General features: G+C 35.8%; 1 protein-coding gene across 1 annotated transcript; it reads left to right on the top strand.

The window, feature by feature from the left end:
* The first annotated feature begins 2,251 nt into the window (after positions 1-2,251).
* On the top strand, positions 2,252-12,357 carry LOC130949877 (ATP-binding cassette transporter abc1-like). Its single transcript, XM_057878485.1, is given in 9 exon segments — positions 2,252-2,377; positions 10,102-10,161; positions 10,381-10,548; positions 11,026-11,144; positions 11,440-11,553; positions 11,706-11,849; positions 11,851-11,968; positions 12,063-12,126; positions 12,227-12,357. Coding segments are annotated over 9 exon segments (1,044 nt in total).
* Positions 12,358-19,044: the final 6,687 nt, after the last annotated feature.

Raw genomic sequence — 19,044 nt, 5'->3', positions numbered from 1 at the left:
TCAGATACAAGTAAAAGCATTAGAGTATTCCAAATGGAGGAGAAATATAAAGTAAAAGGAATATTAAACCTGGGATCGAGAGTCACTCTCAAAAACTAAGAGAAGTCCTAAATCCTAATCCTAAGAGAGAGAGAGGAGAGAACCTCTCTCTCTAAAACTACATCTAAAACATGAAAAGTGAATTATGAAAGCCTCCTCATGAATGGATGCATTTTCCCACTTTATAGCCTTTAATTTGTGTCCTCTGGGCCGAAAACTGGGTCAGAAACAGCCCAGAAATCACTTCTAGCATTTTCTGGTCCGTACAGGTCGCGGAGAAGTGACGCGGCCGCATGGCTCACGCGGCCGCGCGGGTTGCGTTCCTGCCAGGTCACGCGTTCGCGTCACCTGGCGTCGGAGCAGCTATGGCAAATTATATATCAAATCGAAGCCCCGGACGTTAGCTTTCCAACGCAACTGGAACCGCGTCATTTGGACCTCTGTAGCTAAAGTTATAGCCGTTTGAGTGCGAAGAGGTCAGGCTGGACAGCTTAGCAGTTTCTCCAACTTATTGTATTCCTTCTACTTTTGCATGCTTCCTTTCCATCCTTTGAGCCATTCCTGCCCTATAATCTCTGAAAACACTTAACACACATATCAAGGCATCTAATGGTAATAAGAGAGGATTAATAATAAGCAAATATAAGATCAAAGAAGCATGTTTTCAATCAAAGCACATAATTAGGAAGGAAAATGTAAAACCATGCAAATAGTATGAATAAGTGGGTAAAGAGTTGATAAAATCCACTCAATTGAGCACAAGATAAACCATAAAATAGTGGTTTATCAACGGGCTCCCTCCGGCGCCGCTCTCGTCATGTCTGCAGCGATTTGTGAAACTCATCTCAACTCGGTGGAAACTCGGTGGTTATTATTGAATGGCGAAGCTTGAAGCGAAGCTCGGAATGATGGTTGACTCCGTTGGTAACTTCTTCTCCAGCAAAGACCAGCTTCTCCACTAACCGAATCAAATCGAATCAAACACTTTATATATAGGGTTGCATAGATCTTCAATCTTTTGATCTATTCGCACTCCACTAACTAGGTTAGCCCTAACTCCATCCCTTGTTTCTCTCTCTAATTTTTCATTCCAAACGCGTTATTGTGCAGTGTCTTGCTCTAGTCTCGAAATTTGATTTGAAATAGTGCCGATTAGTGGTTAATTGCTATCAATTTTGTATAGTTGAACATATCTCGAGAAAAACCGTCTAATTTGCTAAATATGAGAAGTTAAAGAGGGCCAAATATAATTGGTATGCTTAGAAAAAGTAGTTCTTGTTTTTTTAAGACTCTTATAGTTTTCTGAATTCAGCATCGTGAAATTATGATCCTTTGATTCTGCCATTACTTGTTCTTTTTTGTTCTTTTTTGTTCTAATTAATTGTTTATGGTAGTGATATTATTCATTTTCAATTGATTGAACCTCACTTTGGCTGCTTTTGGTTTTGCATTAACACTTGGAATATCAAAAAACTGAAAAGTGATAAGAACATAGTGATAATCACAGCCTTTGTGTTGTTGTGATGGTATTTTTGCTTTTGCTTTAGTTAGCATTATCATTATTGTTATTAATATTGTTTTTTCCTAAGTATATATATCAGACCAATTTGGAAACTGACTTAGCATGGTGGAGGGTTGTGTGTGTGATGATGGATATCATTTCTCTCTGTTGCTACTTAATTTGATATCCCAAGATAGTGCTGCCATGATTTGTCCATTTACTTTCACCAGATTTCTATTTTTCCTCTTTGTTATTCTAGTGTACGAGCTGTGACAACTGCACTTTGGTGTAACTTTCTTGTTTTCTCTCTCAAGTTTGGAGTGTATTTTGCTACCTCTAACCACGTTATGTGAGTGAATAACATGCACTACTTATCACTCATTATGATTTTGGCTATGTTTTTCCTTAGCAACAATTATTCAAAGCTTTACACATTCTTCTGCTATTTAAAGCAATACACATTATTCAGTTGAATGGAACTTCAACATGTATGCTACCGTTGGTAAAAAAGATATGTTGTAGTAGTTTTTAAGCATTAAAACAAGAATGTAGAAAGGTGAAAAGAAAACTTTTGTTAAGATTGTTTTAGTTATTCTTCCCTCCGCCTCCGGTAGGCTATGCAACTTGAATATATTCCTTAGTTCCTAAAACTCCTTTAGTAGTGAATTAATATTCTCTCTGTTAGCTTGTTCTTATAAACGGTAGCAAAATATGCAGGATGGTGCTGCTGTGACAGGCCTTCTCATTGCTGGGGCATCATTGATTGTAGTGAATGTCACTGGAAATGCTATTTATGATCCCATAAGCTCAATCATATTTGGCAACTTACTTGGCATGGTAAAGAGGCTCAGTAGGCAGTAATTTTTTATTATTTGAATGTTCTTGACGTTAGGATTTTTGCTAGTAAAGAATTTATAAAAATATTTGCGTTGTAGATATAGCTTCTAAACTAACAGAAATCCCTTCGTACAAACGTTTTGGTTGTCACAAGTAACAAACCCCTCTGAAATTGATAACCGAGTATTCAAACCTCGGGTCATCTTCTCAAGGAATTGCAGGGAGGTATGTTCTTATTATTGGCTATGAAAAAGGTAAAATTGGGGGTTTTGGAATTGAGGAAGAAGTATGACAAGTAATTTAAATGACAATTAAAATAAATAAATACTGTAAAGCAAATTTTTGGCAAGGTATGAGAAATTGGAAGTCCAGATTTAGTTATTCTTATCAATAATAATGAAAGTTGAATCTTAATTCCACTTAGTTAACCTTTGCTAAAGCAAAGGAAAGTCAAGCGACTAATTAGTTTGATCTTCGAATCATATTTATTTCCTAAGAAAAGTTTGGGATTATTGAAGTTCAATTCAATTAGCATAGATAAAAATTATCAATTATATTGAGTTGAGGTAACTCCTGAGTTACTGATTTCTTAACCAAAACAAAAAATGTAGAAAGCTAAATTAAAATCATCAATATCTGGAATACCTCAAATAACAATACATTCAAAGCAATAAAATCTAACATGGAAAAGTTCATAAGCCAATTGGGCAACATAAATCAAATACAAATGAAAGCATTTAAGTATCTCAAAGTAGAAGAGAAGTCAAAATAAAGAAATATTGAACCTGATGTGAAGATGAGATAAATTCCTAATTTCTAAAAATCCTAATTCTAAATTCTAAGAGAGACGAGAGAACCTCTCTCTCTAAAAACTACATCTAAAATCTAAAATTGTGAATTATGAGAGCCTCTTTATGAATGAATGCATTCCTCCACTTTATAGCCTCTAATCTGTGTTCTCTGGGCCGAAAACTGGGTCAGAAACAGCCCAGAAGTCACTTCCAGCGCATTCTGATCCATACAGGTCGCGGCCAAGTGACGCGGAGGCGTCGCCCACGCGGCCGCGCGAATTGAAGTTTGCAGATGCGACACGTCTGCGTGGATCATGCGTTCGCGTCGCCTAGCATTAGGGCAACTATGGCATATTACATATCAAATTGAAGCCCCGGATGTTAGCTTTCCAACGCAACTAGAACCGCATGGTTTAGACCTCTATAGCTAAAGTTACAGCCGTTTGAGTGCGAAGAGGTCAGGCTGGACAGCTTAACAACTTTTTCAACTTCTTGTATTCCTTCCACTTTTGCATGCTTCCTTTCCATCCTCCAGGCTATTCCTGCCCTATAATATCTGAAAACACTTAACACACATATCAAGGCATCTAATGGTAATAGAGAGGATTAATAATAAGCAAATATAAGATCAAAGAAGCATGTTTTCAATCATAGCACAAAATCAGGAAGGAAAATGTAAAACATGCGAATTGTATGAATAAGTGACTAAAGAGTTGATAAAAACCACTCAATTGAGCATAAGATAAACCATAAAATAGTGGTTTATCAACCTCCCCACACTTAAACAATAGCATGTCCTCATGCTAAGCTTAAGAGAAACTATAAAGATATGAAGAGGAATGATAGAATGTATGAGATGCAACCTATGAATGCAACTAAATGCAAAATGTTTCTACCTACTTGGTTAAAAATAAATAAGTTCTCCAAGACAAACATAAATCAGATTTCACTAATTCAAATCATACAGTGAAAACAAGTACGCTTGTAAGAAGATAGCTCATGAAAGTAGGGAACATAGAATCAAGCATTGAACTCTCACTAGTAGTGTATATCACTCTAATCTCTCAAGTGTCTAGGGTCAATCACTCTATTCTTCTCTAATCATGCTTTCTAAACTTTTGTTCCTCATCTAATCAATCAACAAATATTTAGCATACCAATGCAAACATCATGAGGTCTTTTCAGGGTTGTAATGGGGCTGAGGTAAAGGTAAGGGTATATATAAGGCTAAGTGAGCTAATTAAGTGAATCCTTGATTAGTCTAAGATCTCACCTAACATACATACTTTGTAAAGCAAAGCTTCTTTACCTATTCTCCCATATTTTTCCCACTTTTGATGTTACATGCTCATGTATTAGTTTTAATTTTGTCCCATGTGCATTGCTTTATTTTGCATCTGGGGAATTCTTTTGTATCCCCTTTATTCAAATACTGAATTAATTTTTTTTAATGCACATGGTAATTCAATTATTTTGATTTCACATGAGCATGCTTCCCAAAATTTTTATTTTGAATTACTTCATTCTTTTCAGCTTCCTACCCTTTGTTTTTATCATCTATGTTCCCAATAGGTTTCCCACACTTAAACAATTACACAATTTCTATCTTAAGCTAACCAAGGATTCAACTTGGGATTTTAAATTTGTTTTTCTGCTTAAGGCTAGTGTTGTGGTTTATAGAATAAGAGGGAATTAAAGGCTCAAGGGGGCTAACAAGGGTGATGTAAAAGGTAGGCTAATTTTGGGATAAGTGAGCTAGAATCAAACAATGGCCTCAATCATATGCAAGCATGTAAATATATTAAATATTGGCCATATAGAATGGAATAAAGCAAAGATTACAATTATAGAGAAGAAAACACACAAGAATAAAAATTTATGGTTAAATAATGTAACCATATAAATAAGCTCAAAATCTCACAGGTTGTGTGTTCTTTGGCTCAAAAACCATATTCCAAATACAACTTCAAAACAAGTTTAACACAAATTTTTCAATTTAAATTAGTAAAATACTATAAAAATTTCTTGAAAAAGAAAATATTTCTTCAACCAAGTGGTAAAATATGCACAAAATCAAATAAATATGCAAATGCAACAACCAGCTACAAAGAAAATTTAAACATTGGTGTTGAGACAAGAAAGTACTAACCCATGGAGATCGGTGTCGACCTCCCCACACTTAAATATTGCACCGTCCTCGGTGCATGCTAAGATGTACAAGTGGATGGGCTGCTCCAACTGATGCCTTTCTCCAAAGATTGTGCAGGTGGACTTGTTTGTCTTCCCATTAAGAAGCTTTTCCTCTCCCTTCGTGGTGGCCATCCTGAAAGAAGAGGGAAAAGAAGAAAAATAACCCAAAAATAAAGATAGAAAATAAATAAAATATGGGTGTTAATGCCAGATAATAAGGGTCTCAATTACATGGTAGCTACAACATGCAAGTGAGAAAACAGTAGAAGTACATGGCAAAGCAAGAGTGCAAAAATTTGCAACAATGGGAAAGAGAGTGCAAGATAATATAAATTCATGTCAATGCAAAATTAATACAAATATCATAAAAGAATAGCATTGACTTAAACAATATTACCCAACAGTGTAAAATAAGTCACTGAGTACCAAAATAATACCAGAAAAGACACAATAGTTGAATATGAACAAGTAACACCAATGGAAAAATAATAAATTTAGAAAAGAAAATAAAAAGATGCACAAAATTGAAATGCAATAGAAGAAAGTATGCAAATAAATTAAATAAAATAGAATGGAGGTGAAAAAGATGAGAAGCCAAAGAAAATAAGAAGGGAAGGAGAAAGAAATAAGAAAAGATAAGAAAAATAAGGATTTGGAGAAGAAAAGATAAGATATTTGGCAAATTAGGATGAGCTGTGTGACGCAAGCGACGCGATCGCGTGACTTGCACTAATACGGATTGACGCGGTCGCGTTGGTCACGCGGTCGCGTGACCCGTGTTATGCTACTGGCGCGAGGGCAGCCTCGCGCTCGCACAACTCTCTGTTCAAAATTTTTATTTTTGCCAAATCTGGGGTGATGCGATCGCGTGGTCGACGCGATCGCGTGAGTGGCCATATGGGGATATGACGTGGTCGCGTCGGTCACGCGGTCGCGTGATAGAGATTGTGCGTTCAGGACCAATCCAGCACCACTCTCGCACAATAATTCGTTGTGCACCCTTTGTACGTCGAAAATCAGGGCACGCGGCCGCGTGGGGCACGCGGTCGCGTGGGGCACGCGGTCGCGTGGGGCACGCGGTCGCGTGGGAGGTCATTATTCCCATATGATGCGGACGCGTCAGTGACGTGGCCGCGTGGGACGATTTATGCCACGGGCACGCCTCCAGCCACGCTCTCGCGTGACTCTCTGTTCGATTTCTTTTCTTCACAACGCACATGTGACGCGGACGCGTCAGCGACGCTGCCGCGTCGCGTGCGTGCTTTTTTTTATGCAAAATGCAAAATGCAATGCCTAATGTGAATGCTATGTATGATTCCACGTTCAATGAAGGATAAAATAAAACTTGAAAACAAATAAAACTGAATAAAAATGAAAAAGAAATGATTATACCATGGTGGGTTGTCTCCCACCTAGCACTTTTAGTTAAAGTCCTTAAGTTGGACATTGGTTGAGCTTCCTGTTATGGCGGCTTATGTTTAAATTCATCCAGAAATCTCCACCAATGCTTGGAATGCCAATAGCCTCCGAGGTCCCAAACTAGGCATGTAAAGCTTCTGAGCAGCTTCAAACAAATTTTTAGGCTCCCGGGATGACGAATGTCAGGATAGGATCCATGATCCCAAGCTTTGCTTTTAAATCTGCCTCTGTCTTGATCTACATGATTCCATCCGGGCGGTTTAAAAAGTAGATTCTCACCATGGTAACCAAACGTTCTCCGTGATCCATTCAATTGAGCATGATACCAATCCGTGCACTTCAAGTTGAAGTGTTGAACCTTATTGAACCTTGTGCACCCGCTCTGAGTACGAGTCATTTCCCTTTTTCTCTTAAAGCCGCAAAGAGCTCTAAGCTGACCATCTGTTTCAAGCAAACCATATTCAAGTGGAAAAATAAAGATAAGGGTCAAGGATTTTACCCACTTGAAGTCTGTATTGGGTGGTAATGGCCTTGGGATCAGTGTTTCCAGGGGTTCTGCAAGATCTACTCCCTTGTGGTCTTCAGTGGATTCCTCCACTTCCTTGCAAACCTTTTTCATTCCAGCCATGTCTTGGTTAAAGTCTTCCATATCTTCCTCATCACTTGAGTCATAAATAGGAGGTTGAGAAAAGTCGACCTCTGCATCATCTTCGTATTCACTTGGGGAAGATTCTTCTGTCTCAAAGGATTCACTTGCGGATGCAAGTTCATCACGAGGAGGACTTGACTGGTGACTATCATCATCAAAGAAACATGCGTCTTGAGTTACTCCGAATAGTTCTTCATAAGATATCCGCATTGGAGGTTGTGCAACATCCTCTTTAGCGTCAGTTGTAACATCCTTGATGGGGTCTTCCATGACTCTGTATTCCCGTGGAGGTTCAGCATCTCCTAAATCTTCAACCAACTCTTCTTCTTCTATAATGACAACGTCCTCTACTTGTTCTAATACGAAGTTGTGCTCTATGCTGTCCACTGGAGTACCTTGTGTATTCTTCACAATACATTCTTCATTAGATTCTCCACATGAAGCCATGGGAGTCTGTTGAGTGGCTGAATGTCTCGAAGATAGTTGATTTATTGCTTGCTCCAGTTGCTGAAGGGTTGTATTGAATTGGTTTACTGATTCTTCGAAGTGAACCTGTGATTCTGGCTTTGATGCATATGGGCATGGTGTATGGGAGAGTGGTGGTTCTTGGGAGTAATTGGATTGGTGTTGGGGTGGATAAGGATCGTACGGTGGCGAATGGTGAAAAAAAGCTTGTGAGTGTGGTGGTTCGAAGTTATGTCGATAGGATGGTCTTTGAGCACAGGGTGGGGCTTGTTGGTAGTTACAAGGTTGTCCACCATATCTTTCAGCTGGGTATGCATTGTAGAATGGTCGTTGTCCATGATATCTTGGAGGGTGTTGTTGCCTAAAGGGTTGATTAGATCCTCTTGGCTCCATCCATCCTTGATTGGTCTGACCTTGATGCATATTCCTGCTGTGGTTTCTATTTCCTTCAACAAAGTTAGAACCAAAGTCAAAGCGAGAGGGGTGAGAATTCATAATAGATATCAGAAATAAGGGGGAAAAAGGAGAAACAAATAAACAAGTAAAAGAATTTTTTTTAAATATTTACAATAACCAATAATAAGGCACACGTTTGCAATTCTCTGGCAACGGCGCCATTTTGACGTTAGGATTTTTGCAAGTAAAGAATTTATAAAAATATTCGCGTTGTAGATATAGCTTCTAAACTAACAGAAATCCCTTCGTACAAACGTTTTGGTTGTCACAAGTAACAAACCCATTTGAAATTGATAACCGAGTATTCAAACCTCGGGTCGTCTTCTCAAGGAATTGCAGGGAGGTATGTTCTTATTATTGGCTATGAAAAAAGGTAAAATTGGGGGTTTTGGAATTGAGGAAGAAGTATGACAAGTAATTTAAATGACAATTAAAATAAATAAATACTGTAAAGCAAACTTTTGGCAAGGTATGAAAAATTGGAAGTCCAGACTTAGTTATTCTTATCAATAATAATGAAAGTTGAATCTTAATTCCACTTAGTTAACCTTTGCTAAAGCAAAGGAAAGTCAAGCGACTAATTAGTTTGATCTTCGAATCCTATTTATTTCCTAAGAAAAGGTTGGGATTATTGAAGTTCAATTCAATTAGCATAGATAACAATTATCAATTATATTGAGTTGAGGTAACTCCTGAGTTACTGATTTCTTAACCAAAACAAAAAATGTAGAAAGCTAAATTAAAATCATCAATATCTGGAATACCTCAAATAACAATACATTCAAAGCAATAAAATCTAACATGGAAAAGTTCATAAGCCAATTGGGCAACATAACTCAAATACAAATGAAAGCATTTAAGTATCTCAAAGTAGAAGAGAAGTCAAAATAAAGAAATATTGAACGTGATGTGAAGATGAGATAAATTCCTAATTTCTAAAGATCCTAAACCTAAATTCTAAGAGAGAGGAGAGAACCTCTCTCTCTAAAAACTACATCTAAAATCTAAAATTGTGAATTATGAGAGCCTCTTTATGAATGGATGCATTCTCCCACTTTATAGCCTCTAATCTGTGTTCTCTGGGCCAAAAACTGGGTCAGAAACAGTCCAGAAGTCACTTCCAGCGCTTTTTGATCCGTACAGGTCGCGGCCAAGTGACGCGGAGGCGTCGCCCACGCGGCCGCGCGGATTGAAGTTCGCAGATGCGACGCGTCCACGTGGATCACGCGTTCGTGTCACCTAGCGTCAGGGCAACTATGGCATATTATATATCAAATCGAAGCCCCAGACGTTAGCTTTCCAACGCAACTGGAACCGCATCGTTTGGATCTCTGTAGCTAAAGTTATAGCCATTTGAGTGCAAAGAGGTCAGGCTAGACAGCTTAACAACTTCTTCAACTTCTTGTATTCCTTCCACTTTTGCATGCTTCCTTTCCATCCTCCCAGCCATTCCTGCCCTATAATATCTGAAAATACTTAACACACATATCAAGGCATCTAGTGGTAATTGAGAGGATTAATAATAAGCAAATATAAGATCAAAGAAGCATGTTTTCAATCATAGCACAAAATCAGGAAGGAAAATGTAAAACATGCGAATTGTATGAATAAGTGACTAAAGAGTTGATAAAAACCACTCAATTGAGCATAAGATAAACCATAAAATAGTGGTTTATCAGTTGTACCTGGTCCTTATGATATCAAATTAACTCGGTCTATCCTTCATCTAAGCTTAAACTATTCTGTATCTTTAGGATCCTTATCGCCCTGGTGTCAAAGAAGTAGTGGAACTATGCACTAAAGCTGGTGTCAAGGTAATATATCATTTTGAAGTTTGATGCGTATAATTTTCATATTGGTTAATCAAGGCTCAATTTAATATCTTCATGTTTAGATAGTAGCTAACACGAGAAATTAATTAGTGAGTCTATTGGGACATGGTTTTATACTTTATCCCAGCATTAGTGTTAGTGTTACTCCAAAATGTAATAAAAGGAAACAAACATCTTACACAATAAAGTTTGAACTCACAGGTACGCATGGTTACCGGAGACAACCTTCAAACAGTAAGGGCAATAGCTTTGGAGTGTGGGATACTTACTCCTAATGACAAGCTTTTGCTTGTGCAAGCTCTACGTAAAGGAGGTGAAGTTGTTGCCGTCACAGGAGATGGAACCAATGATGCCCCTGCACTTTACGAGGTCTGTCTTATTCCTTAGTTTCATCCGTACAACATTCTAGGATATAGATTCTTGCAATTATGATAGGTGTTCTGGCTAGTTGGTGTTCAAGTTTAACTTCTGTCTTTGGGCCATCATTATTTGATTACACAGTCATGTTCTATTTTCCATGAATTTAAATTAGTTTCCTTATAAATTTGTATAATTGATCTTGTGTTTTACTATTTTACTATATAAATCTTAGTATTAGGAATAGGTTTGCTTAGAGCTATAGAGTTGATACTTTTATAGGGTCTAATTATATTTTTTCTGGTTTGAAGGTTTGATGTAAAGGGCTATGTGACTGGGGTTTGGGAATCTTGATTGGAAGAGGACACATGAGGAGGCAGAAGCTTTGGGAAGGTGTCCAGGTATGCAGTGTAACTTCTGTTTTGCTTAAACACATGTATATCGTTTTAAAAAGATTGGGCTCATGCATTTATTTTAATTCTTCTTCAGAATCTTGTAAATCTGAAGCTAGTAGATCTTAATTATTCATCGCACCTAGTCGAGCTCCCAGATTTCTCCAAGGCCCCAAATCTTGAAGAAGTAAATGTTTCCAACTGCAAGAGTCTGTAGTAAGTTCCCTAATCTGTTTTATCTTCTCAAAGGCTGGATTATCTCTTTCTAAATGATTGTAATGAACTAAGAAGTTTCCAGCACAACATTCATCATCAATCTCTTAACACTCTCCTTCTATAGCTGTATTGGTCTCAGAGAGTTCTCATTGACACAACTTAACCACAGTACAGACAAATTGGTGTTATCAGCTCCGCTTGAATGGCTAAAACTGGATTACTGTTCCAACCTTTCTCTGCTGCCAGACAATATAAGCATGCTTTTATCATTGAAAGACTTATCAATGTGTCACAGCAGTGTGAGAAGCTTGCCCGAAAGCATTAAGCATCTGTCATGGCTGAAATACCTCAACTTGAGTAATTGCGAGAGGCTTCAATCTATACCAGAGCTTCCATCGTCCATTTTGGGGTTAATTGCTTTTAACTGAAACACAACAGCTCCTATTTTAGTTGAATCACTTCATAACCTTGTTCCTAGCAAGTGATTCTTTTTTTTTTTGAAAATAAAATACTTTTTTGTGATGACTGAACTTTTGGAAAACAGGTCTGATATTGTCCGAACACTCCTCTAGATCTCAAGGGCATTACCTTAAGCATTTATGGAGGAGAAAATATTGGTGTTGTAGGCCGAACTGGAAGTGGAAAATCAACTCTGATTCAAGTTTTCTTCAGGCTAGTTGAACCTTCAGGAGGCAAAATAATTATTGCTTCATGATCTTAGATCTCGCTTTGGTATCATTCCTCAGGAGCTTGTCCTTTTCAAAGGAACTATCAGAATTAATATTGATCCAACTGGACAGTACATAGATGAAGATATATGGAAGGTAAAACACACACGGACACACCTTTATTTCTGGTTTGGTTATATCCTTATGTGGCCTAAAATTCATGTTAAACTAAGTTTCTATATTGTTGTAGAGTTTGGAAAGGTGTCAACTAAAAGAGGCAGTGTCTGCTAAGCCTGAAAAGTTTGACTCTTTAAGTACATTTTTTTTGTGAAAACCATTTTGCTTGAACTGCTTGAAATTCATCATTTTACATTTGTACTAATGGGAATAATGCTCTTGTTCTTGACCTATTAGTGGTAGATAATGGAGAGAATTGGAGTGTGGGACAGAGGCAGTTGCTTTGTTTGGGGCGGGTTATGCTTAAGCAAAGTTGGCTCATGTTTATAGACGAAGCATTCAAGTTGAGCACTTCAAGAAGTGCATAATAATAATCAAGATGGGAAGCATTCAAGTTGTTCAAATCCAGCCTTTGTGTTCACTGCTATGTTCCTTTGTGTTCACTGCTATGTTCAAATCCAATTCCCATTCTTTGAAGAAGGGTAATTCCTCTTGGATTGTGAATGTTGCAGAGTATGATAGTGCATTACTTCTACTTCAACAACTGACACATAATTTGATAATACTTTTAACTTTATTGTTCCAATTCATGTGAGTAAGTTATTTTTATAAAGTAATTAGATTAATTTGATGAATGAAGTTGTATGAGAGTGGAATGATGTAAATGATATTCATTATATGATGTAAATGATATTCATTACTTCTGCTTCAACTTCTTTTAATTATATGACGTAAATGAATTATATTGACTTGTTTATAGTATTTCTTTTTTCGCTTGATAATATGAAATTGTTTAAAAGTTGTATTTATTTTGTACGAAAATAAGTTTATTTTGCAATGGAAAATCTAAAAAATACTATTTTATTTTACTGACGGATTTACAGATGAATTTTTTGTCTGTAATCAGAGTGTGGGATGATTTTCCAAGGTTCAAATTATAGATGGAAAATCTATCGGAAAATCCATCTGTAATTACAGACGAAAAATTCGCCGGAAAATCCATCTGTAATTACAGACGGAAAATCCGCCGAAAAATCCGTCTGTAATTACAGACAAAAAATTTGCCGAAAAATCCGTCTATAATTATAGACGGAAAATCCGTTGAAAAATTCATCGTCTCAGGAAAATGGATGGAGAATTTACAGAAGAAAAATCCGTCGGTAACTGGTAAAAATCCGTCTGTAATTTTCCGACGAAAAAAATCTGTTGGTAAATAATTTCCGACGGGGCTTTTACAGAGGGACAAAATCCGTCGGTAATTTTGTCGGTAACCAAAAATCTGTCTGTAATAAAGACTAATTCCGTTTGTAAATCTGTCTGTATTAATCCATTTTCTAGTTGTGATAACATACCTACACCTAGACACAGCAGCTCAACTTCACAACTTAAATCAAACTCCATCAACCTTGGCAATCTTGGACCCACACCTATTTGCATCATTAGCCGCCTCATCAAATTGGGGATTCAAATTCCTCTTGCCCTTGAAAATGACAACATGATCTTCATGAATAACCTTCTCTCCATAGTGGGAACATGCATTTAGAACTTGGGAGAACACCTCCTATGATAGGAATTAACAAAAGGTATGAAAATGACTCAATCAATGAAAAATTCATTTAGAAACGGCACGCATAGGAAAGGGAAAAAGTATTATATAACAGCACATGAGTTTCTTTCACTGGTGAGCTAAGCAATATATCCAGTTCAGAAGAAAAGTCATCACTAAGGGTATCATTCTCGGGTATTTTCTTAGCTTTTCTATTTTTATCGTTAATTAAAGCAGCAACCTCAATCCCTCCAGAAAACATCAGGTTGTTTTTCAGTCAGAAAATCTATAAGAATTGGGGATTTAGATAAAATCCCAGAAGACTCAACAGCAACATTGTCACTTTTGATAGAAGTGCTTGATGACTCCTTCTTAATATTATTATCCCCTTTTTCACATGGCACAGATTTTTTTAATTCAGGATTCTATTCATATAGCTTAAGAGTTAAAAAAATAAAAAAGAACATAAGAAAAGTTGACCACAACACAATATACAAAAAAATATGAATTTACACAATTTAAAAATACTTATATGTATATGTAACCTTTTTTGGAGTAGACTCATCATCAGCATCATAATCAGGAAGTTCAAACATAACAATAATGGTGGGATCATCACATACTCTCCTAACTCAAAAAGTGCCAAAAATTTTATCAAATCCGACACCTTTGGTATCAACCTCCAACAGCAACTTTTTTCCACTGAGCTCTTGGAATATGGGAGGATAAGTATCCCCACATATAAGCTATTTTCAAGGTAATAGATAAGAAATACACATATTGAGTAACATATATCAACCAAAATAAAGAATATAGTTATAAAAAAAATGAACCACATAAAGTGAACAACACACAAAAGAAAACTAAGAACATACACTTGCATCTTTTTTAACTTCAGTAAACAGGTCAGTGCATGATTTCTTAAACAAATAAGATGCTTCACGATCAAAGAGAACGAAAATATCCTCCCCACTATGATCTTTAAGTGTTATTTTAATTTTAAATCTACATAATAAAAAAAACAATGTTTCAAAATGAATAATAACATGAAACATTATTCTGATAAAAGATCCACAACATAAAATGAAAAAACATTTTGAACAAATTTTTTTTACCTTAGAGTGACATTAGTTATATGCTTCACACAGAAATCATAGTAGTATACACCATTTTGAAGATAGATACCTTTCTACACACACAAGCAGAATACCACTAACTTCCATCTTCAACAATATCTCTAATTATACCAAAAATGATAAAAGAACCCTCCTAGGCAAGGGACATTTTAAAATTTGTTAACAATATACATAAAAGAACAGATCTAAAAATTTTTTTTTCTATTCATTGTTGTATAAAATAAACACAACTAACTCAATAAATGCCAATCTCATTGTTATCTTGGAGCTATTCAATAGTGCATCTTTTAGTTAAACGCATGAAATCATCTTCCAAGAAAATAACTTTACCCTCATTTGCAATAAATAGTGGCTGGGTACCTTTGACACCTTGCTCAATCATACTAACAAAAAAATAATGGAAATACATGTACTTATTACTCTAGATTGGCTGTATCTCAAGAATAGAAACAAAAACAGCGAAATAAACCATGCTAACCTCTGCCTGAATTCAACAACTTCAGAAAGATCAGGATTAAATAACATTTGAGTGGCATACATCATATTTTAAAGACCTACTTGATCTACACAACAATATCGAAAGAGTCTAGCAAAGTTCATGGGAAACAACACTTAGAGTAACAATAAGAAAATGTACAGAAATTAAACAATGTACCTCTAAAGAACTTGACTTTCGCAAGTTGAATGACAACAGCAGGCTGCTCCACATAGCCAGAAGCTAGAAAATGATTTACTTGATTAACATAGTCCCCAAACAATGCACAACGCATTGTAAGACTGAAACTCAAAAGATGAAAAAGAATGAAACAGAAAATAAGAAAAAAAATATGATTCAAAGACAAAAAAAACCCATCATAAATGACTGAATCAACATACTCTTTTGAAGTTAATTCCAGCACAATTATTTTCACAATTTTTTTCTCTTTTGTATATTCTTTCTCTTCTCCCACCGAAGTTAAAAGACCAATGACATCTGTTCCAAACAAACACAACCTACTAAATATTCAAATAATTCGTTAAAAGAAACTTGAAAAAAAGAATAGCACAATGATATATATACCATCCAAAAAATCATAATCTTGGGTCATGTTCAGCAGGTCAGAAAAAGGAAACATGTTGAAACAAGTATTTGAGATAACATCTTCATTAACAGTTACAACAGTGGTTTGATGAAGAAAAACCAATTTGAATTCATGAGAAGTTGCTCTATAACTACCATGATTTGACACAACAGTAAAGTATGCCATTCTATAAATTTGACCTTCAACTATATGATCCCTAAACCTATTAAGAAGTTGTTTCTTAACTGTAGCTTGAATTTTTTCACACTGAAAATGCAACAACAAAAAAACAAAATTAGATTAGTGAAAAACATAATTTTAAGTTAAAAACTTAAAAAGAACAACTAACACCATATTTAAAACAGTAGCTAATAGGGACTAACATGCTCATCAAGGAGAATAATCTCCAATGAGTTAGAAACCTCATGGTTACCAAAAGAGGGCACAACCCAAAGTCTTAGAACCCTAACTTTCAGCCTCCAAGCCTCTCTAGGAGGATGCATCTTAGAAATCATATCAAATAGATGAAGATATAAACACAGAAAATATGGAATAAACACAGCCTAGGAGAAAATAGAAGACAACAGTATGCCTGTGCATTGAATGTGGTTCACCAACCATCCTTTTATAGAAAAAATTCAGGGCACAAGACTCACCTTTTTGAATTCAAATTGAACATGAAAATAAAGGAAAAAGAAAATCTCAGTCCATATGCATCTCCATTCAATGGCATAGCGAGAACTAATCATACGATGAAAATCTGATAAAAAACAAAAAAAAAACAAAAAAAAACCCGTCAAAATTTGAAGAATTCAAGGAATAGGGACCAAAAAAGAAGATATCACACAATGCCTAATACAGTGCACCTACATATCATTAGACCATAGGGAAGATAGTCATCAACTACCCCAAATACTGATTCTACTCATGGCAATGTGAGTTGGTTAATGTATTAGGTAAACATAGGTTCCAAATAGCAAATGAATGTGAAAAAAATTATAGGCACACATCAATAAAATTCTGTCAATCACATCAACACTCATGAAATAGATTAGATAGAAACCCCACACCTTGATAATGATATCCACATTTACAATGAAGAATATATGGCACACCATGATTATCAGATTACGTGTCTAGAGGACATTTTCAAGGGAAGATAACCTGCTGGATGAATTTCTCTTAGGAAGAAGGAATTTTCTAGTTAGACAAACAGTACCGTGATGCCATTTTAGTGGCACAAGCCTGTTCCTTTCTCAATGAAGCTCTTAAATTCTGGCCAAACAATTGTAGTTCTATGCAAGAGGTGAAATATACAATAGTTTTTGCATAACCAATTAAAAAATGAAATGCAATTGAGTTGACAAACTAAAGGTTTCATCAAAATGTAAACAAATGACCAAGAACCTATCAATCAATTCCTGTCAATCACATCACCACTCATGAAATAGATTAGATAGAAATCCTATACCTTGATGAGGATTCCCACATTTTCAATGAAAAATATATGGCAAAACATGATTAGGTGTGCAGAAGACATTTTCAAGGGAAGATAACCTGCTCCATAGATTTTTCTTTGAAGGAAGAGATTTGCCAGTTAGACAAATAATACCGTTATGCCATCTTAGTGTCACAAAGCCCATTCTTTTCTTAATGAAGCTATTAAATGCAAAGCAAGTGGCTTTATGTCTATGCAACAGCTAAAATATAAAATAATTTTCACATAAACAATAAAAAAGATGAAATGCAATTGAGTAAATAACCAAAAATTTCATCAAACGAAAATATAAATAAATGACTAAGAAGCTATCAATCAATTTCTTTCAATCATATCACCACTCATACAATAGATTAGGTACAAACTCCATACTTTGATAATAATTCATATAAGCCACATGCAACCAGCAATTCACTTTATGTGAAGTTAAGGGGTTTCTTGAATATGAACAAAAAAAATTGGATTCATAACCAATAAAAAGATGAAATACAATTGAGTTGACTAACTAAAGGTTTTTATCAAAATGCAAATAAATGACCAAGAAACTATCAATCAATTCCTTTTAATCACATCACCCCTCATGAAATAGATTAGACAGAAACCATATACGTTGATAAGGATTCCCACATTTTCAGTGAAGAATATATGGCAGAACATCATTATGTGTGCAGAAGACATTTTTAATGAAAGATAACACAGGACCATGATGCCATCTTGGTGTCACAACACCCATTTCTTTCTCAACGAAGCTATTAAATTCAGCGCAAACAACTTTATGTCTATGAAATGCAAGAGATGAAATATAAAATAGTTTTTATTAAAAAAATACAAAAATAAAATTAAACAATATAACAAACAATTCAAATGGATTATTGAATGAGAATGGAAATGGGAATGCAAAACTTGAATAGGAGAGGGTGAATTTATAAACTCACTTTGTTGGAAAAATTCTGCCAATCACATTACCACTGAGGAAGTAGATTAGGTAGAAATTCCATACCTAGACAATGATTCACAAAACCAAACCCATGATCCATAAATATAAGAAAACATAAGTAGAAATTTTATCTTTGTAATCATTATAAAATCCAAAAAATTGATAAAATAGACAAACCACATGCAACAAAAAATTCAATAACTAGCAAAAGGAGAAATGATAATCAAATTAACACCAAATTGCAAACGATGAAATGAAGAAGATGAATCCAATTCGTAGACCATATTCAAATTAACAGCAACTTCCAAAGAATGTAAAAAAAAAAACATGAACCCAGAAGCATACGAAGCCAGATAGACAATTCGCAAATTAGCAGATTCACAAACCCTAGACAGTAAAACCTGGATTAACAGTGTAAGAGATACGAAATTTGATCACAAGGATATACACAATGAATGAAAAGAAAAATGATGAAGAGAAAAATAGGTTTTGAACTAAAGGGACCAGAAGAGTGTACCTGATTGATTGATTGCAGATCTTCAATTTGAGACTCTATGGAAAAATCCCTAACCTGCGATGAACGACGGGAAAGCAAAGTCTCAAGAAACAGAGGCTGTAGATAACGTTTGGTAGGGCAGAGGAAAGGAAGTTAGGAGATGAAGACAAAGGGGCTAGGGTTCGATTTGATGATTACCTGATCAACCAAATCCGTGAAAAAGGGATCTTGCGTGAAGAAATCGTGAGAAAAGACAGCTAGCGGCGAAAGCAGAGAGGAGCACATGCACCCTTCTTGAAGAGAAGCTACGCTGGAGGAGAACGTCCACCTTGAATGTGTATGGGCCTGAATGTGGAGAGCTCTCTACATCGGAGATGAAAC

This window comes from Arachis stenosperma, chromosome 9, assembly GCF_014773155.1.
Source record: "Arachis stenosperma cultivar V10309 chromosome 9, arast.V10309.gnm1.PFL2, whole genome shotgun sequence".
Lineage (NCBI taxonomy): Eukaryota > Viridiplantae > Streptophyta > Magnoliopsida > Fabales > Fabaceae > Arachis > Arachis stenosperma.
The sequence above is the reverse complement of the archived record's forward strand: the minus strand, read 5'-3'. Positions and strand labels throughout refer to the sequence as shown.